The 25,110-nt window shown below is 33.7% G+C and overlaps 1 protein-coding gene across 1 annotated transcript in view; it reads right to left on the bottom strand.

The window, feature by feature from the left end:
* LOC126814463 (centriolin) overlaps window positions 1-25,110 on the bottom strand; it is a 61,238-nt gene that overhangs the window by 15,609 nt on the left and 20,519 nt on the right. Inside the window, exons 16-34 of the mRNA XM_050539614.2 lie at window positions 24,937-25,026; window positions 21,059-21,160; window positions 19,645-19,746; window positions 19,193-19,351; window positions 17,108-17,218; window positions 16,742-16,889; window positions 16,401-16,514; window positions 15,341-15,504; window positions 14,421-15,047; window positions 13,780-13,849; window positions 12,923-13,558; window positions 11,401-11,498; window positions 8,788-8,859; window positions 7,525-7,745; window positions 6,848-7,028; window positions 5,639-5,845; window positions 3,483-3,547; window positions 2,915-3,041; window positions 1,986-2,150 (exon numbers count right to left, since the gene is read on the bottom strand). Coding sequence (XP_050395571.1) covers window positions 1,986-2,150; window positions 2,915-3,041; window positions 3,483-3,547; window positions 5,639-5,845; window positions 6,848-7,028; window positions 7,525-7,745; window positions 8,788-8,859; window positions 11,401-11,498; window positions 12,923-13,558; window positions 13,780-13,849; window positions 14,421-15,047; window positions 15,341-15,504; window positions 16,401-16,514; window positions 16,742-16,889; window positions 17,108-17,218; window positions 19,193-19,351; window positions 19,645-19,746; window positions 21,059-21,160; window positions 24,937-25,026 — 3,459 coding nt within the window. The remainder of the gene's footprint in view (window positions 1-1,985; window positions 2,151-2,914; window positions 3,042-3,482; window positions 3,548-5,638; window positions 5,846-6,847; window positions 7,029-7,524; window positions 7,746-8,787; window positions 8,860-11,400; window positions 11,499-12,922; window positions 13,559-13,779; window positions 13,850-14,420; window positions 15,048-15,340; window positions 15,505-16,400; window positions 16,515-16,741; window positions 16,890-17,107; window positions 17,219-19,192; window positions 19,352-19,644; window positions 19,747-21,058; window positions 21,161-24,936; window positions 25,027-25,110) is intronic.

Genomic DNA, 25,110 nt, shown 5'->3' with positions numbered 1-25,110 from the left:
CAGTAATATCTTCGTTTAGAATGAAGTAATTTGAATGAAATATTCAATATATTGATTTTGCATGATCTATTTTTGAAATATTATAGCAAGAACGTCCAGTTCTTTATCTAAATCTTACATAATGCATATCTAATTAAATGTTAAATAATACGTTGAGGTACATTCTATTGTGACCTCTAGAGTGTCCACAAACTAAAAACGTGATTTTTCTTAAATCAGGGACCATAATCCATGAAGTTATGGTCCGATACATGCCAATATCGAAAGGAATCGAGATCTTTGGGAGATAGACCTATATTTCAAGTTTCATCAAAATCGGATAAAAATTGTGACCTGTAGAGTGTCCACAAACAAATTGTGGACGGACGGACGGACGGACGGACAGGGGCGACGACATGAAAATGTGGGCGTATAAAAAATTATGACCTCTAAGGGGACCACAAGCTTAAAGCATAATCCAGGAAGTTCCGATCCGATATGCGCCAACATCGAAATTAACCAAGATCTTTGGGATATAAACATCTGAATAAAGTTTCAACAAAACAGATAAAAATTGTGATCTCTAGATTAAAAAAATAAACCTTTAAAGATGTCACCGTTACACCATATTGACGTTTGAGTTTGAATTTCGTGAAAATCGGACCGAAACTGCCCAACAAAATGGCCGCTCCCTGTTCGCAAATAGTGTAAAAGCATGTAATACCAAGGTATTATGGTGTAACGGTGATATATATGAACGTTTTTTTAAAATCAAATCAAATCTGTAGGGGTCTATAAGCTAAAACGCAATTTTTCGTACAATCAAGTTACGACCCAAAATAGTAACGCAATTTTTCGTACAATCAAGTTACGGTCCAATATAGTAATATAGAAAGAAATTGAGATATTTGGGATATAAAAATATATTTTAAGTTTCATCAAAATCAGATACAAATTGTGACCTACAGCGGGTCCACAACCGAGGTATTACATACTTTTACACTATTTTCAAAAAGGGAGCGGCCATTTTGTCAGGCAGTTTTGATCTGACTTTCATGAAATTCAAACCAGGGCCGGCGGAAGCAATTCTTGATTGGGGGGGCTTTCATCCTAGGTCCTTATAGACGTGGGTCCAGGGGTCGCAATAACCTGGAGAAAAGAGTACTAGCGAACAAATTATTGGGGGGGCTAAAACCCCCCCTAGCCCCCCCACACCGCCGGGCCTGCAAACTCAACCGTAATTGATGTAACAGTAATATCTTTAAATGTTTTTTTAAATCAGATAAAAATAGTGACTTCTAGCAGAGGGTTCACAAGCTAAAATGTAATTGTTCTTACAATCAGGGGCCATAATCCAGGAAGTAATGGTCTGATATGCGGTAATATCGAAAAGGAAGCGAGATCTTTGGGTTATAAACATACATTTTACATTTCATCAAGCGGATAAAAATTGTATCCTCTAGAGTGTGCACAAGCTAAAAACATGATTTTTCGTACATAATGGATGTGAAGTTATGGTCCGATACATGCCAATATCGAAAGAAACTAAGATCTTTGGGAGATAAACCCATATTTCAAGTTTCATCAAAATCAGTTAAAAATTGTGGACAGACGGACAGGGGGCGATGATAATATACGTCCACATGCAAATGTGATTTGTCTAACATTCAGGGGCCATAGTCCAGAAGTTACGGTCCGATATGTGCCAATATCGAAAGGAGCCAAGACCTTTGGGTTATTAACATACATTTTAAGTTTCATCAAAATCGGATAAAAATTGTGAACTCTAAAGTGTCCATAAGCTAAAAACGTGATTTTTGTACAATCAGGGGCCATAATCCATGAAGTTATGGTCTGATACATGCCAATATCAAAAGGAACCAAGATCTTTTGCATATAAACCTATGTTTCAAGTTTAGTCAAAATAGGATAAAAAGTGTAAACAAACAAAATGTGAATGGACATCTGGACGGACAAGGGTAACAACAATAAATGTGTAGTCTCACCCTGATTTCTATATGTTTATTGGCTAACTGTATGTCAGCTTCTTTTAACACTTTGGTAAATTCTGATTGTTTACGATCTTTTTCATCTTCTATATATTTCAATTCTGTGCTGACTTTACATAACTCATGATTCAAACTTTCAACATCACACCTGTGACTTTCTAACTGAAATAAAAAAACAGGCGGTTGCCATGATAGATACACCCTCAAGCATTAAACGAGATTTTTTATACAATCAGGAGCAATACCGTAATCTAGGAAATTACAGTCTGATACGAACCAGGATCTCTGAGATATAAACATATATCTAAACGTTTTCAAAATCAGATAAAAATTGTGACCTTTCGTATAATCAGGGGCCATAATCCAGGAAGTTACGGTGCGATATGTGCCAATATCGAAAGGAACCAAGATTTTTGGATTATAACCATACATTTCAAGTTTCATCAAAATCGGATAAAAATTGGGACTTCTAGAGTATACACGACATTGGTAATAAATACTTTTACAAGGATAATCAATTCTAAAAATAATTAAAGGAAATTGTTGAAATTCAACAGGCTTCTCTGTTTCACTAATTCTAATAATGATTATCAATTGCATGCAGACTGATTGAAACAATGGTCATAATTTTCCAGGTAATTAAAGCAAATTGTTGAAATTGATTAGGATTCTTTGTTTCACTATTTGAATAATGCATATGCTAACAACATATATATACTTTTAAAAAAGATTGAGTAATATAGTCTGTAGAGTGTTCACAAAAAATTCCGGAAAAAAGCGACAGCAATATTTGCCATATAATAAAAGACAAAATAATGGATTTCATTTGTTGGGGATGACTTATCTATTATTCTATAGGAAAACATTCAAACCATCAAGACAAAATGAATGGGAACCCAAATGCGTGGATTAATGAGGTTAAATACCTGGTCATTCATACAGGATAATTCAATTCTTCGTTTAGTTAGTAAATCATCACTGTCTTTTAATGTATCTACAACAATTTTTTCCTGTTCTGTAGCAGTTATCAGATCAGTCTGTAGTTTATGGAATCTGGAAGATAACAGTCAACATTTGAAAACAAATGGGGAATACACCATCCATCTGAAAAGCCAACTTGAAGTGACTATTTGATTAAAGTTAACTTTCAATAAACTGGCTTTACTTTGATTTTTGGCTATAAAATGATGTGATAATATGTACATTCACTTGATGGCCAAATCGAGCTCTGTTCAGTTATTTTCCAAAATAATTGACAAATAAGATAGCAGAAAATCTATGGATGAGATCAAAATAAATTGTTGAATTGGGTTGATCTGATGTTCTTATTCCATTAGAAATAATAGCCAACTAAATATGATTTAGAAGTGTTTATCATTTTACAGAGCTAAATTTTGAATGTTGAACAATATCCTTCTTACAATACTGGCCAAAGAAGTCTGTCCTTTTAATATAAACATCACTACAGATTAATAGAAATCAGCGTTTACTTACTCCTGTGTAGAATGTTCAATTTTAGTTTGAAGATCTTTATATTCCCCATCTTTAATACTCATTATCTGATATAAAATAATATATGGACATAAATACACTACTCAATGTTGTAGACACTATCCTAAAACATCAAAATATCTTAAGTAGAGTGATTCATACAAAAATACAATACAGAAGCGATTTTGGGGCTTATTTTTTTTAACATATGAATAGACTTACCATTAAAAACATCATTCATGAACAATTAAACTATTTCTAAGTTGGATTTTTGTGTGATATAACAATTTGAATGTGTTTCGTGTAACTTGTTCAAAAGTTGATCGCCCCATGCAGCGTTACAGCGGTAGATTTTATGTCCAGAGAGTTAAGTTTCTTGGTCACATTATAGAAAGAGAGGAAAATAAACAACTCCAAATATAAGAAAACACTGTCGTGTATTTTTATCAGTTAGCTTTTTGGCTGATTTTTTTAAACTTTACATGCACTAGACTACAGTTAAAGCTTTCTAATAAAAGGGAATTTTGTGGTTTAAAAACGCAATATGCAGAGAGTGCTTGCCGTACTCATATTGTAGATGTTCAATATTCTTTATGATAATCCTATTATGTTTCCAATAAATATCACAGACAAATATAAAAATTATACACTTCAAAACAGCGCACACGACACATGCAAAGAATAACAGGGAAAAACTCAGGCAAGTTTCGCGCTAAATTTAACCATTTTCACTGCATCTGTGTAGCATACAATAGAATTCAAAGCGTGGATTGGCTGAGGCATGATCGCGATCTACGAAATACCATCAGAAAATTCCATTCTTTGTGGATATCAAAATGGAGTTGTACTTGTGATTAATACAGACCTGTAGAATTAATAACTGAGACTGAGACTACATTCATATCGATACATTGCCCTGTGAATTTCAAAACGAAGCCGGGATTTTCAGAAATTAATTGTGTTACCGAGACGCAAAATTCTGAACAGTTTTTGCACAACGGAAATAATATTCGAAGAGAAATGGAAAGACATGGAACTATCTGCCGATAATTATGTGCGGTATGATTTGTTGTTGATAACAATTTTTGGTATTTATAAAATAAAAAAATAATGTTATATACCTATTCAATGATTCAATGGCCTCGGCCATTAATTTTGCAGAGGCAAATGTAAAATACATCGACATTTACAGATTTACCCCGGCTCCAGCAGATTGCCGAGGTTAATTGACAGGAAATATTAAAGAAATGTCGTTCTTTTTGTTCTGCACCTGTGTTCAAAAGAAATAATCCCACCCAACTCTCTAACCAAATAATTAATACAAGACGGAAACAAAATAACGGACTACGGGCGTATTTGTTTGTAAACGCCCAAACTCATTACTGGGTCCGAGAGCAATAGCTTATTCATACACAAAATTTGAATTGTCGTAAAAGAGCCAAACACCGTTATGATAAACAAGCCTTGCTGAGACCCCCTTATACGAAATGATCTGTCCCGATAAGTGACGTAATTAGCTTCTATTTTTGTTTTTTTCGATGTACAAGTTTGTGAGGAGTTCAATTTTACAAGAGAGAACTTTTTTATTCGCTGGGATATTTAGTTGTACAATGGATTTTATTTAACCAGAGGTAATTTCAAACACACAGGTAAGTTTATAATAACCAAAGTCAAGTAGTTTGTTCATAATCGAAGAAATCCATTTAAAATTTACGAAGGTTCAGACAGTACATACTTTTAAAAGTCCAACCTGTAAAGAATAGTATTTTTAATGGCTTCATTGATAAACAAGTGAATGAATATTGTCACGTGAATGTCTATTTTGGCTGAATGTTTGCTGCCTGGAGTGCACCAGCGAACCCATGACTGAACTTTTCTCATATATGCTGTTTTCATCGGAGTGGCAACAGGCTGTTAAAACAGGTCAGTTTATAAAGCACAAATATTTGAGGCTGTGGGCCACTCTATCTAGACTCACTTTAGATAATTTTATGGTCTTAATTTGCTTACATGTACCAGTACTGATTACATTACAGATTTTTCCGACACAGTAGTATCAAAATTGAGTTCATTACAAACATCTCTCCAGCTCTGTTCCATATTTGTAGGTATTTATTATCTTTTCAGACAAGGAATGATTGAAAACATTGAAATAATACCTTTTTAATATCTTTAAGAGTGTGTTCTTCATGTTGTCTTTGTAGTTTACAATCTTGCAGTTGTAACTTTGTGTCTGCGAGTTGTTCTAATATTTTTACTAGTTCTGCACCAGCTTGATTAGCTCTTATTTCTATTTCATCAGTTTCTTTTATTGTATCTTTCAGATTATCTTCTACTTTATTGCGTGTTTCATCGGTTTCAGCAAGCTATAGAAAATAAAACAGACTATAGGAATAATATATAATGTAATAATAATAATAATTTAAATAGCTTTGATGTGCTCAGTCAAACAATGAGAGAATGTGACATTTAAGCACTTTGTAAAGAACATTGTTTTACAATTAGGAAAGTTCACATATCATCCGTGGGGAGTCAACAGGTCATACCTGAGTTTTGAGAGAGAGAGAGAGAGAGAGAGAGAGGTGGGTTTAACCTTTAACATCTACTCCACACAAACTAGGTCATTTCGGGACTAACATGGTTCAAATTCAATTTTATTAACGTGTTATTATCCAATATGCGCGAATATCGTAAGGAACCAAGTTTCATCAAAATCGGATCAAAATTGTCCACAACCTTGATATACCATATATTCACACTATTTGTGTACGAGAGGCAGCCATTTTGTCCGAGAGGCAGCCATTTTGTCCGGCAGTTTTGTTAAGATTTTCATTAGATACGAATCAACAAGCTAAAATGAGATTTTTTGAACAATCAAGTGCCATAATAGTCAAAGGCACCAAGATCTTTGGGTTATGAACATGTATTTCAAGTTTCCGCAAAATCGGATGAAAATTGTGACCTCTAGACGACTTATATAGAGGGTCCACAACCTTGATATACCATATATTTACACTATTTGCATACGTGGAGCAATCATTTTGTCTTGCAGTTTTGGTCCCAGTTTCACGAAATTCGAACTCATCCATCATTAGTGTGTAACAGTGATATAATCAAACGTTTTTTTAAATCGGATAAAATAATTGTGCCAATATCGAAAGGAACCAAGATCTTTTGGAGATAAATCTATACTTCAAGTTTCGTCAAATCGAATAAGAATTGTGACCTGTAGAGTGTCCACAAACTGATTGTGGACAGACAGACAGACGGATGGACAGGGGCAACGACAATATATGTCCATATGAAAATGTGGGCGTATAAAAATACAACTGGTGATAAAATATTACCAAATTTACAAAACACTATACCTTTTCCTTAGCTTGTAATAAATCAGTTTGATATTCTTTCAGCAACTGTTGCGTTTCATGTAGCTGACTTTTACGTTTAATCAAGGTTTTTTCCAAACACTTAATCTCCTCTTGTAGGTAAACTTGAGACTTCTTGGCAAGAAGTCTATCCATTGTAGCTTTTTCCTCCTCCTTAGCGAGGCTGAAATAATATTCTGAATTTTATTTTTCTATTCTTGGAACTAATTAAGTAGCAGTATAGAATATAAAAAATGTGTTAGTTTATTTGTGGAAATTTCACTAAAGAATTAATACTTTAATAATACCAGATACTATAAAATCATTAAATTTTAATGATTAAGATACATATAAAGTGTAATGAAATTTATATGACATCTGAGTCTGAAAATTACAGCAGATGCCATACAACACTATAAAATACCTATATTGTTTATGAACAGAAATGGCTATTGAATGATCTCATCATCCGTGTTTATCGTTTGTATGAGTAATATATTTCGGGGGGGGGGGGGGGTAAACTCATGTGGTGTGTGCTGAAGCGTGATGTAATCAACCATTTAAACTATGGTGATTGTTTGAGATAGTATGCATTTAGTTGACACATTTTTTGATATTTACGCAACTGAGAACCTTCAATGCAGACAATTCAATTCAGGAACAATCAAATATCCCCTTACATTCTATCATTATTCTTTTTCAGAGATTGCAGCTCTATTTTAGCAGATACACTATCTTCTTTCAATTGACTTTCTTCTCTACATATCTCTCTCAAGTTTTGCCTTTTCTTTCCAATAGCCTTGTCTAGATCTATGAGTTCATCTCTACTTTTCTCTAATGCTCTCCGTAATCTAAGGATAAGATGATAATCTTCCTCAAAATACTGCCTTTCTTTCACACCCTTTAAACAAAACATAATGTTATATTATATATAGATAGAACTCATTGACCATTGAATACTGCTTGGGTTATTCAATGGTCATTGACTTCTGTTTTTTATTCTGTAACTACATGAAATCTCAAAATACACTGTACTACCAGATTATAAAAAAAAAAAAACCACCAAAAATGTTAAAATTCATCATAGGTTCTGGCTTTTTTTCTTTCTTTTTCTTTTACAAAAGTTGTGGTTGCCTACTGGGGACGTCATTACAGTTTAATGTAATTCTGAATGTGACGTCATTCTGGACATGAGAGATTATATAAAGAGCTGACAGTTCTCACTATAATAGTTAAAAACTAGATAATGTGAAAGCAATTTGCTGAAAATTTCTGTCAAATTGATCCACTCTGAACCAAGATTTTAGCGATTGAAGTTTGGGACTAGCCTCGATCATTATTACTAACGTTGGTACGATAAAAAACATAGTCTCGATTATCCATTTCATGATTAAATCATGAATGAAAGTTCGGCAGCAAATGGGATCCTAATCCAGTAAATATCGCAGGCTATAATCAAGAGTTGATTATGGTCTGGATAAGTTACTTAAGGTCTAATTGATAATTTAGATAACATTTCAGGCCTAAAGAAAGACCTGAAATAGGCAGATTTAGCTCTTGCATAATGTATGTTTAATGAAATAACCTTTTTTTTAAAAATGTTTCAGTGTAAAGCTTTGAGTATGCATCTTCATGGGGTGGAAGTGTTATAAATGTCCTAATTATTAATTTAAATACAAAATACATTGAGTCATTAGAAATTCATTTACAAGATCAATTTGTGGTGTTTGGAAACTTTTATTAAGGCACTATGTGGTAAATAGTAAAGGGTAGTTAGTTAGACTACGTACATCTTTAAGTAGGGAGTAAGAGTGATCTTTTTGTTGCAGCCAAGTTGATCTTTTTGTTATCTAAACCAATATTACATAATATGTGTATCACCAGCTGTCACTACCTTTTTATTACTGACATAGTGCAGATGAATGTTACAGATTTATTTTTACCTCATTTTTTAGACTTTTTATCCTCTTTTTAAGGGATTTTATTCTGTCTTCAAGGTCATGCTGAATGTCTTCCTAAAACAAAAGTCATTTTGAATATTTTTCATATATTAAACACAAGATTGTCTTGCAAAGTGTGGAATATGCCCACACAGCAGCTTTGTCTCGAACAAGAGGTTTTCCATGCACAATACGCCCACATTTGCATTAGATGGACAGAGAACAAGCTAAATAAAGCAATTTTGTATACAATCAGGGGCCATAATATCGAAAGGAACCAAGATCTTTGGGATTTAAAAATAATAAACATTTATTTTAAGTTTCATCAAAATCAGATTACAAACTTCAACCTCTAGAAGGTTCCCAAACTTGATATTATATGATTATTATACTATTTGCGTCAAGGGGAGCGTCTATTTCGTCAGTCTCAGTTTGATTTTCACAAAATTCAAACTCGACTGTAATTATCGAGTATTCGACGACTAACTGTGATATATTTGAACAGTTTTTAAAATCAAATAAAAATTGTGACCTCTAGAGGATCCACAAGCTAAAAACGTGATTTTTCGTACAATCAGGGGCAATAATCCATTAAGTTACAGTCTGATACATGCCAATATCGAAAGGAACCGGGATCTTTGGGAGATAGACCTATATTTCAAGTTTCGTCAAAATCAGATAAAATTTGTAACCTGTAGAGTATCGACAAACAAATTATGGATTGATGGACATGGGCGACGGCAGAATATGTCCACATGAAAATGTGGGCGTAAAAAAAGATTCCACGTGCCCGGTGATTACCAAATGTTTACATTGTAGCTATTTTGGATAGCCATCACACCATTTGCGTAAAGGGCAGCGTCTATTTCGTCAGACAGTCTCAGTTTGATTTGCAAGTCAAACTCAACTGTAATTATCGAGTATTCGACGAGTAACTGATATATTTGAACAGTTTTTTCAATCAAATAAAAATTGTGACCTCTAGAGGATCCACAAGCTAAAAACGTGATTTTTGTACAATCGGGAGCAATAATCCATGAAGTTATGGTCTGATACATGCCAATATCGAAAGTAACCAAGATCTCTGGGATATAAAAATATGTTTTAAAGATACATTATGGGAGATAAGATAAATAGCTGACAGTTCTCACTACATGTAATAGTTTTGGCCTATCCTTGATTACTAAAGTCGATACGATAAAAAACATAGTCTCGATTATCCATTTTTTGATTTAATTATCAATGGGCGTTGTGCTAATTGCAGACAGATTGGATGATAACTTTTGTCATAAGATTCTACAAGAGAGAGAGAGAGAGAGAAATGGGGTTTAACGTCCACTCGACACAAACTAGGTCATTTCGGGACTAACATATGGTTTAATTTTATTTCAATAATTCGCTTGCGCGTAGGGGTCTTTAGCAGTGGGAGGAAACCGGAGGACCCAGAGAAAACTCACAAGGTTGGACAGGCGACCCTACTCCTTGTCATGTACAACCAGGGATTCCAAACCACGCCAGTTGACTCAATGACAGGCCGTATGATACAGCATGCACGTGCTAACCATTCGGCCATCCAACCCCCCCAAGATTCTACAAAGGGAAACAACGGCCATAATTTTAGAAGTAACTAACGGAAATTGTTGAAATTCAATAGGCTTCTGTTTCACTAATTCTAATAATGATTATCAATTGCATGCAGAGAGAGAGAGAGAGAGAGAGAGAGAGAGAGAAATGGGGTTTAACGTCCACTCAACACAAACTAGGTCATTTCGGGACTAACATATGGTTTAATTTTATTTCAATAATACGCTTGCGCGTAGGGGTCTTTAGCAGTAGGAGGAAACCGGAGGATCCTGAGAAAACCAACGAGGTTGGACAGGTGACCCTACTCCTTGTCACGTACAACCGGGGATTCGAAACCACGCCAGTTGACTCAATGACAGGCCTTATGATACAGCGCGAGCGTGCTAACCATTCGGCCACCCAACCCCCCAATTGCATGCGGAGTGATTGGATGAGCTGATACAAAGTGAAACAATGGTCATAATTTTCCAGGTAATTAAAGCACTGCAGAAATTTATTAGGATTCTTTGTTTCACTATTTGAATAATGCATATGCTAACAATATACATATACGGCCTACATTTAAAAAAGATTTGGTAATAAAGTCGGTTTAGTGTTCACAAAAAATTCCGGAAAGGAGTGATTGTAATATACAATGTGGCATATAATAAAAGACAAAGTAATTCACAAATTGTGAATGGATGGACGTCCGCACTGAGAGGGGCGACGACAATATACGTCCACATGAAAATGTGGGAGCATAAAAATCCAATAAAAATTGTAGCCTCTAGAGAGCTGACAAGAAAGTATGGACAGACGGAAACAGTGATTACAATATACAACCATATTAAAATGTGGGCAAATAAAAAGGCATTTTTGGCTAACTATCTGTAAAAATAATTAAAGACTAAAATCATGTTTTCTTAGAATTTTGGTTTGGCAAACTGGAATTCAAAATAGCCCAATAAGTCTGGGTGTAAATATTAAAATAATGTTGACAATTGCTGCTTTGTTTGTCCTTTTAAGTCTTGTTGCAAAATTTAATAAACTTACTAGTTCATGATGTTCTGATACATTACAGAAGAGATGATCCTCATCATCATAACTTGTAGTAATAACTTCTTCATGGGGTCGAGTATCTATTACTTTACCTGTAAAAAAACATTACCACCATTAATATCTATCTACCATATATATTTTCTTTACAAATGGCAAATCAGACATCAATTACATAAGACCATAAAGACTAACAATAGGTGGAAAAATGGGATAATCTTTCTGGAAAAAATACACTCAAAAGAAATGACTGAAGATTGCATATATTTAGTCCAGGCGTGTGTCCAGAAGGAGTGGGGTGGGGGTGTCCGGGCCCTCCCCTGCTTGTCCAGAGAATATTTTTTCCTCCTATAATCATCACAATAACGGTGAACAAACAAATGTGTGAAGCATTGCAACCATTTTGGACTCACACTACTCTAAAACAATACATGTATGCACCTAAATGAACAGAAATATTATCCCAAAGCTTCTGACTTTTAAAATTTTCTTGTAATCCCCCCAGACTTACGCCTAACTGGACCATGTGTCAACTCCGGATCCCCCTCTGCTTAAATTCTTGGACACAACCCTGTTAGACTCAATCATTCTTGACTGAATATAGAATGTTGAAAGACACAAAGAGTGCATTATATCAAGAATTGTCAAATGGGAAACAAAGGAACATCAAAAATCTGAAATACAGTGTACTTTTTGACTTTATAAGTTCACATACCTCAAAAATTGTGTTTTACTCAAGCATTAATATTATTATCATTAGTATTATATTATCATTATATTATTTTAATTATTATACATTTTTATAGCACACATGTTTAATGATTACAAGTTAATCCCCTGCCATATATTTTATAAGTGAATTGGACTTTCACATTGGAAGGATGTATTACAGTGAATTCAACATACTCTCATATAAGTGCTCACATGCATTTTACAAAATATGGTACAGAAAATTAAATTTACAAATAAAACAAATAAACTTTAATGAATGATGTATTAACGTGAAAAAGCCCCTGAGTTTTCAATGTTTTCTGAAATAATTTCAACTATGAACAAGCTCTAATATTTTGAGGTAGTTTGTTCCAGAGGGGCTTAAAGATACATTATGGGAGATTGATAACGAGTTGGCAGTTTCCAATATAATAGTTAAAAACTAGATAATGTAAAGGCAATTTGCTGAAAATTTAATTCAAATTGATCCACTATGAACCGAGAACTAAGCGATTGAAATTTCCGCCTAGCCTCGATCATCATTACTAAAGTCAGTACAATAAACAGCATAGTCTCGATTATCCATTTAATCGTTAAATTGTAAAGGAAAGTCATGCAGTAAATCAGCTCACAATCCACTAAAGATCGCAGGCTAGCAATGCCATCTAGAGTTGATTATGGTCTGGATAGGTTAATTAATGTCTAATTAATAATTTAGATAACATTTCAGGCCTAAAGAAAGACCTGCAATAGACAGATTTAGCTCTTGCATAATGTATGTTTAAACATAAAATAAACGTAAACTTACGAATAGGACTAGGTGGATTTGTCCAACTTTCTTCATATACAATATGGGGTCGACCATATTTTATAGGTGTACCACTAGCTATTGGTCTTAATTCTTCCATATAATGATCTTTCTTTATTCTTCTACCACTATTTTTATGCCTGACATACACAGTATTATTACCTTGAGGACTATAATATACTTTATCCGATACATAGTGTGGATAGGGCATTTCAGGATTATAATTTTCATTTATTGCTTGATCCTTTGGTATAGGGTGAAAAGCATTTGTTTGTCGAGATCTTTGTTGTAAAACATAGTTTTGAGGTCGAGGAACCTGGTATCCATAATGGTGTGGTGACTGTAGTGGCTGATTAATAGGGTAGCCAGCTACAGCAGGTGTAACATATTGCCTATAGTCATCATTAGTAGCAATATTTTCTTGATTTCCAGAAACGGATTTAGCAGATGGATGAGAAAGATAGTATGGGGTGTGTGGTGAAGGAGGTGGTATCATATGACTTGTTTCTACCCCAGGAGATAGTACATTCTGTATAGGATTATATGGTGCTGGTCTATGAACACGTTCAAAAGCAGACTGTGTAGAAAGATTTGGTTGGCTGATGTACTGAAGTGGCCTGTTCTCATGATCTTTAACTACATTAAGAAAAGCAAAAGAAAAATTATCTAAAAAAAAGTTCATATTAAATGTATGATATCTAATATAGTATTGAACACCTGTATTATTTTATTACTGATTCAAAAATATATTGAAACTAAAATCAGGGTACTGGTAACTATATTCAGTGGCTCTAATTGGGCTGAATTCAGTAACGACTGAGTGAAGTACAGATTTTATATCATAACAGTTTGTTTACTATTCATTAGTTTTATTGCTGCTTCTCTGGTTTCTTCTTCTCTTTGTGTCACTGGATATTCATTAACACTCTAAATAAAACAAAATAATTACTTAAATATTTTTAAAGATAATTCAACACAACCCATTAATGTGTCTGGGACAATCCACAATTCAATATCTAGATTTAAAGGTAACCTGAAGATTGGATGACATGACCCAAGATTTCTTTTATGACAATTTAATAACTAAAGGAATTGCTGAATAAGCTGATTACAAGTTAATAACCTGCCATATATTTTATAAGTGAATTGGACTTTCACATTGGAAGGATGGATTACAGTGAATTTAACATACAGAAGACTGAGAGAAATGGGGTTTAACATCCACTCTTCACTCGACACAAACTAGGTAATTTCAGGACTAACATATGGTTCAATTTCATTTCAATAATTCATTAGGGCGTAGGGGTCTTTAGCAGTGGGAGGAAACCAGACGACCAGGAGAAAACCGACGGGGTTGGACAGGTGACCCTACTCTTGTTGACGTTCAAGCGGGGAATCTAAACCATGCCACTTGACTCCATGACAGACCTTGTGATTTCACGTGCATGTGTTATACGACTAGACCATCCACCCTCCACATAAGAAGAAACCTGATTACCTTAAATATTGGTGTTGAAGCAGATTTTTCTGGTGGAAAATTCAATTTTCTGATAGATCTACCTTTATTTTGTTTAATAAACCCATTATTAATTGCCTGTTGTTGAATAGGGTTTATGAATAATTCTCGGTTTGGAGACCTTTTTATTTCTTGTGAGGGTAACAATGTTTCTTGACTAGGTCTCAGTGGCGATCTCTTACTAGTATGGTCAGGCTCATCTAAGTTTGATTGGGGCTCATATACAGATTGAAGTACATTATTTTGATGTGGATGATGTCTAGTAGATGAGACTGGTTGATGTAACAATGGCTGAGCATGAGAAAGATTTGATTGTGGCTCATTTAAAGGTGAATTTGATTGTGGCTCGTGTAAAGGTGAATACATATCCTTTTGATGTGAGCGATGTCTTGTAGGTGAAACTGGTGGTTGAGAGAAAGGTTTGGAAGAAGACATAATTTGTTTAGGTTGTATAAGGGAATTAGATTGTAAATAAGTTTGATTATCAGAGAATGGTTGTGACATAGAGATATATGGAATGTGTTTCGGAGATGATGTTGCGCCTGGTATATTATTGATTATCAGATTCTCCTCCTGTGGTCTCGATGTCTGTTTACTGTACATGGGTAACTAAAAAAAAAAAATACAATATATTCAATTATTACCCATATGAATGGTTACAAAAAAATAATTATCAAGTTTATTGAGAAACAAGTATCAATCTAATCTTATTTCATTGTCAGACTCATGACAAGTATCAACAATTATGAAAATTCAACACAAACACCCTTTCATCAAAATTATAAACAAATTAAATTTGATGTCAATAGGGCTCAATAATCTATGTAAATTCTTGTTCAATATGTAGGTTTATTATTCTTTATAATCCGAGTCTCAGTACTGTTGGTGATGCAAATGCTTACTGATACTCCTGAATTTTGCGGGATATAATCTGTCTGGATGCCAGATTCTACATTTTCAGTTTTTTCCATGTTCTGTATGTATGCTGACTGCATTGCCAGAGTTTCCTTTAAATCGTTAACCTGTTGCCTGACTTGCCATAATTTTTCATCAAAACCAGGTCCAACTAAAAAAAAAATTACATATATTAAAACAAATACACTCAAGATTCAAATAATGTTTTAAATAGAGGTTGCTATCGTGACTATAATTTGACAGAACTTTCAATCCAAAATATATGCTTAAAATATCAGTCAGCTATTTTCCTAAAGATAGGTTGCCAGGCAATAAACATAACCCATAGCAGCTAATTCTTTCGGGAAGTCAACAAGGGTTGCTGACAGGACTTCCACTTTGAAATTGTCAGTGAATAAGGTATCTTTTTTATTTTTTCTGTATTGAAAACATTTACAACACACTAAAAATTTAATTAAGAGTAACAACCCATTAAATAATTATCACTCAGTTATCATTAGAATTTGTTTGGGTTTTAGTTCTGCCCCATGCTAATGTTTAGTATACAAAACATTTAATATCATGAATTTAGCTGTTATGTTATCGGAAATCATTGAAAATCATTAGGATTCTTCGTCTCAAGACCTTAAAGTCAATCAAATGACAAGCGATCAAGGACCATAACTTAGGCAATCTATAACTCTGGCAGTAATTATTGGAAAACTTTGAAAATCAATAGGATTCTTCGCCTCATGACCTTGAACACTGTGTATAAATCAATCAGATATTATTTTTAACCTCTAGAGTATCCATAAGGAATTTTGGACGACAGATGGACAGGGGTGATGACAATATACACATTTCAATGTGGCCATATATAAATGTTTTTAGTTATAAAATATTTCAAATGTTCAAATTAAACAATATCCTGTTTCAGAAATTTAACTGTTACCATTTGCAATATTTGCAACATTTTATTGAAAATATTAATTTCTTAATCAGTAAAATATTTGTAGTATACTTTATTTAGAGGAACCAATGGTTGACTTCAAGATTCTCTTTACATACCTTTATCTGGACCATTGTGGGCTAAATTATCTAACAATGCATTTAATTTTTCAATCTCATTTCTTTGACTTTCTAATATATCATAAAGACGAGCCAATTCTTCTTCTTGTTTAGCTGAATAGAAATTTATACAATATTGTTTTTTTTTTATCATTAGGTTAAAAGAGTTTAATGGGGTAATGCTTTACATATAGATGGGTGTCAAATTTAAAAAAAATTATTTTTTAGATTATCTATTTAACATTTTAATTAGATATTAAAGAGAAAACTTTCATAACTGTTCTTAATTAGTTAAATAATAAAATTATACAATCAATTTGGCAACAAGAATATATATTTACTGGAAACTTTATTAAAGAGATCCACTTCTTGTGTTTCATTTTGTAGATGTTGATCTTTGGCGTCCAGGATCTTCTGTAATAGATCAGCCTCTCTTTCAGCATTCTTTAAATCATCTCCTATAACTTGAATTCTTGCTTCTTGTTTTTCCTATAATATACACATTTTTTAGCATCAGTTATTATGGTAGGGTTACTCCAAATAGTAGTGTATAAGGAATTTTATCCATATTATGTCTCTTGCACTATCTCTAGCCCAGTGTAAATCATGAGGTTAGTTAATTTATACATGTCAATAGATATAAATTCACTTTTTGTTTTAAATATCTTGATAACAGTGTAAAGCATCAAAAAGCTGATCAGACTTACCCATAGTAAGTCAGCTTCTTGTCTTTGTCTCTCTATTTCTGCTTTAAATTCTTCTTCTTTATCATGTACCTCGGACCTCCATTTCGCAGCCTCAGTTTCCATATCAGCTAACTAAAATACATAATTTTAACACAAGAGAATTAAAAGGCCTAGATTTTGAATTATGAACAGAGACCTGTGAACTCACCCAAGATCTTTTTCTCCTTGACCTGTTTCTGAATCAGACAAAAATTGTGGCCTTTGCATTTTGTGTAAAAGGCACGGGGCATAATTCCAGAACGGACGGTCCATTGTGTACCAAAATTGAACCCATCCAATATCTTTTGATTCTTCTTAACACGTTTTAAGTTCCATCAAAATCGGACAACAATTGTGCATAAAGGGGAGCAGCCATATGATGGGAAGTTTCATTCCGATTTTCCTAAAGTTAGAATGTAGCCGTGATTCTAGTGTAACACAGATATATTTGAATCGTACACAAGCTATTGTATAATCAGAGTCAAGAATCTAGAAAATTACTGTCTAATATAATCTCATCTAAGATCTTTGGGATATATTTAAAGTTTTGTCAAAATCAGATTAAAATTCTGACTCTTAGTGGGTTCACAAGCTAAACACCTGATTTTCTGTACAATCACAGGCAATAATCCATGATGTTATGGATCAATATCCTGAACCCATTCGAGATCCTATACTTCAAGTTTCTTTGAAATCGGATAAAAACTGTGACCTGTAGAGGGTCCACAAACAAGTGTCAACAGATGTCCAGACACACAGACCGACAGGGGCTACGACATAATATGTCAAACATGAAAAAGTGGGTGTATAAAAATGCCCCTGGGTTATTTACTTTGTTCAGTCTAAAACTTACAAATATTATCAAAATCAAATTGATTATCAAGCCTGGATATAAGGCACCTGTCACAGACATTGTCAGGAACAAATTCAGAAATTGTCAGGCACAAATTCAGACATTGTTATATGAATCCCTGTGGCACTGGTCTTTTTATCCGACACAAATTTGTCTTTTTTTCTGCGTTTTTATTGATATTTTTAATACATGTCTGACACTTAGTTGAAATTTCAGGAACTAGTTGATTAGTATCTGTTATATCCAGGCCTACTGATTATTGATTTTCTACAAGATATACATTAAATTCATTTCAATTCATATAATTTCATTCTTACAGAATTAAGAATTCATTTATTTTTGTTCTTTAAGAATTCATTTATTTTTGTTCTTTAAAAAAATTAATATGTTTATCCCCTTAAAGGGGCATTATGGAAGATTAGATAAAGAGCTGGCAGTTCTCATTATAATGGTTAACTAGGTAATGTAAAGGGAATATGCTAAAAATTTCAGTCAAATTGCTCCACTCTGAACCGAAATATTAGCGATTGAATTTCAGGCCTAGCCTTGATCAGTTCTCACTATAATGATTAACTAGATAATGTAAAGGGAATATGCTAAAAATTTCAGTCAAATGGCTCCACTCTGAACCGAGATATTAGCGATTGAACTTTAGGCCTAGCCTTGATCATTATTCCTACAGTCAGTACGATAAAAAACATAGTCTCTATTATCCATTTTGGATTTAATCATCAATGAGATTTGAGCAGCAAATAGGATTCAAATCCAGTGAAAATCCACCATATAAGATGGCATCGAGAGTTGGTTAAGGTCTTTTCATCAATGAGATTTGAGCAGCAAATAGGATTCAAATCCAGTGAAACTCCACCATATAAGATGGCATCGAGAGTTGGTTAAGGTCTTTTCATGCTAATAAATGTCTAATTAATAGTTTATATAACATTTCTGGTCTAAAGAAAGACCTGCAGTAGGCAGATTTAACTCTTGCATAATGTATGTTTAAGAATTCAAATATTTTCTTAACACATTTCTGACCTAAGCCTATATTTTGTATTGTGTGTTAACAAGAATTTCAGACAAATGTTCCAACATACAGGGCTGACAAATATTCTGACATACAGGGTGGCAAAACAGATCAATATCAATTGAGTATGTATAAAGAATAGAACATCAGTTAATTTGACTCAATTTAGAATGAACTTGATTGTTCTTACATGTCTTTCATCTTCTTGCATCTTATTTCTCATAAATCTCTTTAGCTCCATCAATTCTCTCTGTAGTTCTTCATATAATTCTTTCTCATCAGAATATAAAGAACTTTTCTCACTACTCTCAGAGCAAGATGCACGTATTTTTCCTGATGCAGATATATTCTGAATAAAAAAATAAAAAAAATTTTGAAAGGAGTTTTGGGTATAGTTTCAATATAATAATGTACAACTATTGGCTTGCACCTGTGTAAAAATGAAATTCATTTAACAAATTCAAAAACAAATCATACTTGAAACTTTATAAATGGTATGGGGTTTAATATCTGACATTTCTACAACAATTGGGAAATGAAGATGGGCATATGCCAACTAGCATGCTATGATGAGAGAACTATTGCATGAACAGCAGCGATGCTCTGGTCTACTCGAATTTCGATTTTTTAACTATAGCTTACTTGTCTTTGTTTCCTTTCTTCTTTATTTAAATCATTTTGAAGTTGTCTGATTTCATTATTTAATCTTTTTACTTCTGAACTGTCATTTAACCTTCTTTCATTCTAGAATTACAAAAAAATATCTCAATTTACCTAAAACGAGCAATCTTAACTTTCACCTATTGTGGTGGGAAAGCGGGAACCTATTTTTAGGGCATTTCCAGAAAAAATGATGTACACGCAGAAACGACAGGTGTTTTTTTAGGTCCACCATCAGAAAAATTTACATTTCAATGGCTATGATGACCTACAGAGGTAGACAAAAATAGCATAGTCGAATTTTTCAATCTTAAAACATATGGTGAATTGACTAACTGCCGAATTAAGATTTGTCCTAACTTTCTGTAATGTTTTGTATAACCTAAAATGAAAAAAAAAATCAATAATTTCCAAGCTGAAATTTGGTAGTTATATGTAAACCTATACGCCGATTCCATATCTGGTCTCAAATCAGCGCTCGAATGTATTGTTGAGTGCGCATGCACGGAAATATCTTTTTTTTAAAGCTATCTTTTAAAGGAAACAACCAGCGGCTGCCAGGCAGGATACGCCCACATTTTGCAAGAGATGAATAGAGAACAAGCTAAACAAAAAGCGATTTTTCGTACAATCAAGGGCCATAATTCAGGAAGTTATGATCCGATATGCTCGAATATCAAAAGTAACCGAGATTGTAGGGTTATAAACTTACATTTCAAGTTTCAACAAAATCAGATCAAATAGGGTCCACAAGCTAAAAATGGGATTTTTCGTACAATCATTGGTCATAATCCATGAAGTTTCGGTCTGATACATGCCAATATCGAAAGCAACCAAGATCTTTTGGAGATAAACCTATATTTCAAGTTTAGTCAAAATCGGATAAGAATTGTGACCTGTAGAGTGTCAACAAACAATTGTGGACGGATGTATGGACGTCCGGACAGACAGGGGCGACGACAACATACGTCCACATGAAAATGTGGGCATATAAAAATTGAATAGATTCGACTGAAATTTTTATTGCTGGTTAATGAGTAGGTGTACTATAACATATCGAAAATTCAAGGGGGTGTTTTTTCTAGTTTTCGAATTAAAAATAATTTATTTGGGCACAGCGGTTTAGAAACACCTCACCTCAGAAAAATGTCTACAAAATCTTCAACATTTTGGATCAAGAGGTTTCATAATCAACACTTCAATGAAACAATTATGAGCAAAATCACTTTCGGTGGGTTCCCCCGCTGGTCAAAATGACGTGGAATGACCCATATGAATATGGTGGTATAATCATCAATGTATAATTGTTTAGATATCATTTTATGTTAGAAAAAAATGAGGATGTTGTCTTGGGGTGGGACACCATTACTTCTTGAATAATGCTTATCACTCTTACCTCTTTATGTTTCTGCTCCGCTTCTTTCAAATTATTTTGAAGTTGTTTAACTTTATCGTTTAATCTCTTTATTTCTCTACTGTCATCTAATCTTCTTTCATTCTAAAAATAGCACAGATAGTGATAAACCGAATTTATTATATAAAATTATTTATACACAACACATGGTCTCTAAGACCGCGTGTGACAAAATGCTAGAAACCTCATCATAAGCATGTATTCGTTGTGTTTTAATTACAGACTTAATTAATCTCACATGTTATTGACAATGTTGCTATGATCTGTGTACATTTATGCCAGTCAGCTAAATTCATATGATGACCTTGTGTGTTTAGACCCAGTTCCTTATAAGATGTTAGTATCCATTTTCTCACCTGTTTGAAGGTATATAAGACCCTGTGTTTTCAGTAGAAGTGACACGAAGGGGGCGGGGAGCGGAATGATTGTATTAAACTAGTGATGTACCGTGTTTATGTTATTGAAGTTCCTGTTTGATTTATGTTCCTGTTGTATTTATACTACTGTTTCCTATTCTTTTCCCGATGCAAATAAATCCTACATACACTAATAGTATGTAGATAAAACCTGTGTAACATCTATGCCAGTCAGATAAATTCATATGATAGCTTTTGGTATATAAACTCTATATATAACGCATATTCCTAAAGCAATGGCCCGAGAAATCCTTCTCTATTGCTGTACTGAGACTGTAAACTTGAGTCTTTGACGGAGCTTTCCAGTCTCATCCTCCGATCAAATCTCTCCCGAGTAAAATATAGGGAATTTTCATGACTTAACCAGCGAGGGTAATCTCTTTAAAAAATATCCTAGTGTTTGTTAGTGCTGATTTCAAGAAAAACTTTACCCTTGGATGCATCGGGAACAAACATTGATTCTCGCATATACATGTAGGAAAATTTGGCCATAGCTGAAACTCATTATTGGAACGAAAATTCTTTTACTCAAATCTCCAATATAAATTCTATAACTGTGTACCAATTATTGCTGCCTACCTTTTGCAAGAGATAGATAGAGAACAAGCAAAACAAAAAACGATTTTTCGTACAATCAAGGGCCATAATTCAGGAAGTTACGATCTGATATGCACGAATATCGACAGAAACCAAGATCTTTGGGTTATAAAGATATATTTCAAGTTTCATCAAAATCGGATCAAAATTGTGACTCCTAGAGGGTCCACAACCTTGATATATTCAAACTTGGCCGTCATTAGGGTGTAACAGTGATATATTCAAACATTTTTTTCAATCGAATAAAAATTGTGACCACTAGAGGGACCACCAGCTAAAAACGCGATTTTCCGTACAATCAAGGGTCATAATTCAGGAAGTTACGATCCGATATGCGCAAATATGAAAAGGAACCAAGATCTTTGGGTTATAAAATATATATTTCAAGTTTCATTAAAATTGGATCAAAACTGCTAGCAGAGTGTCCACAACCTTGATATACCATAAATACATCTGCGTATGAGGAGTGGCCATTTTGTCTGGCAGTTTTGGTCCGATTTTCACGAAATTCGAACTCTACCATCATTAGGGAGTAACAGTGATATATTCAAATGTTCCTTTTTAAATCGGATAAAAATTGTAACCTCTAGAGAGAACAAAATCTAAAAACGTGATTTTTCGTACAATCAAGGGCCATAATTCAGGAAGTTATGATCCGATATGCGTGAATATCAAAAGGAACCATGATCTTTGGGTTATAAACATGCATTTTTTAAGTTTTATCAAAATCAGATAAAAATTGTGGCCTATAGAGGGTCCACAACCTTGATATACAATATATTTATATCATTTGCAAACGAGGGGCGGCCATTTTGTCCATCAGTTTTGGTCCGATTTTCACGAAATTCGAACTCAACCATCATTAGGGGGTAACGGTGATATATTCAAAGGTTGTTTTTTTAAATCGGATAAAAAATGTTACCTTTAGAGTGACCACAAGCTAAAAACGTGATTTTTCATACAATTAAGGGCCATAATTCAGGAAGTTTCGGTCTGATACATGCCAATATCGAAAGCAACCAAGATCTTTGGGTTATAAACATGTATTTCAAAATTGGATCAAAATTATGACCTCTAGAGTGTCTACAACATGATATACCATAATTTTACACCAATCGCGTATGAGGTACGGCCATTTTGTCCAGCAGTTTTGGTCCGATTTTCACGAAATTCGAACTCAAGCATTATTACAGTGTAATGGTGATATATTCAAACGTTTTTTTTTTAATCGGATAATAGTGACCTCTAGAGGAACCACAGCTAAAAACGTGATTTTTCATACAATCAAGGGTCATAATTCAGGAATTTACGATCCGATATGCGCAAATATCGAAAGGATCCAAGATCTTTGGGTTATAAACATGCATTTCAAGTTTCATTAAAATCAGATGAAAGTTGTGACCTCTAGTGTGTCCAGAAGCTAAAAACGTGATTTTTCGTACAATCAGGAGCCATAATCCATGAAGTTATGGTCTGATATATGCCAATACCGAAAGGAAACAAGATATTTGAGAGATAGACCTATATTTTAAGTTTCGTCAAAATGTAATCAAAATTGTAAAATGTAGAGTGGCCACAAACAAATTGTGGACAGGGGTGATGACAATATACGTCCACATAAAAATGTGGGGTGTATAAAAACATAATTTTTCGTTCAATCAAGGGCCATAATTCAGGACGTTACGATCCAATATGCCCAAATATCGAAAGGAACCAAGATCTTTGGGTTATAAAATTGTGACCTTGAGTGTCCACAAGCTAAAAACGTGATTTTCGTACAATCAAGGGCCATAATCCATGAAGTTATGGTGGATACATGCCAATATTCAAAGGAACCAAGATATTTGGGAGATAGACCTATATTTCAAGTTTCATCAAAATTGGAAAAAAATTGTGACCTGTAGAGTATCCACAAATAAATTGTGGACGGACGGACATGGGCAACGGCAAAATATGTCCACATGAAAATTTTTACATTGTTGCTATCACACAATTAGTTTCTCTGCAATATTCTGTTATGTACTAGTCAATTGAGAGTGGTACATTTCGACCGTTCTGATGTAACATTAGAGCTCTGGTTAATCCTGATTGATTTTGTTACTTTGTTCCCTATATAAATAAATCCTATATTTACGAAAAACTGATCTTCTGTTGTACACCAATAGTGTTACACCTGTTCAATAGTGTTGTGCAGTGATCAATATATATCTTAATTCTGCATTGTGCATTGGATGTATTGGTTGTATGTTCTGTTATCAACTTTGATGACTGACAATATTATCTTAATTTACATTAATATTTATAATCTGCAAAATGTGGCATTGAAAAACAGACAATTGTGAACAAGCATTTAATATTTGCTGAAGCAATACATGTCCCTTACCGGCCCCTAACAAATTGTACAATATATGCATCTATACATGTCTCTGAATATATAATCCAAATACGTCTAGATGGAATAAATTCTATAAAACTGAATTTTCACTTTAATAGGACTGCAACAAAGCTATGTAAAACAGTGTACTAAATTTCAATAAAATACCTCAAAGTTTAACCTAAACTATTTCTGGAAAACAGAACTTTCATTTATTGTACATTTAAGTCAACAATGGGTCATAATTCAGTGAAAAATTGATGGAATCCCACAAACAAGAACTTGATCTGTAGCCTGCCTCTGCAGTGTACCAAATTTCAATCAAATACCTTAATATTTAATTAAACAAACTTCTGGAAAATAATAATGACAGCCAGTGAGGCCAGGTGAGGCGTAACAATGATGGATGTAAATTTGAACAAAAAATATACATTAGGCATCTCAAAACCAAACCAACAAATTTAAAATCTCACCCGTTCATCAGTTTGAGTTCCTGTCTTTTTTAACAATACATTTTCTTTCTTCTTTGTTTGATTTTTTAAAGCCATTACCAACCGATCAGCCTGAAATTATCATTTTGTGAAACATAACCATACACATTTAACTTGACCAAAAATATACAGATGTTAGATTATAGAAAATTTAAC

The sequence above is a fragment of the Patella vulgata genome, chromosome 1, assembly GCF_932274485.2.
Source record: "Patella vulgata chromosome 1, xgPatVulg1.2, whole genome shotgun sequence".
Lineage (NCBI taxonomy): Eukaryota > Metazoa > Mollusca > Gastropoda > Patellidae > Patella > Patella vulgata.
This window is presented reverse-complemented; position numbering and strand designations above follow the sequence as displayed.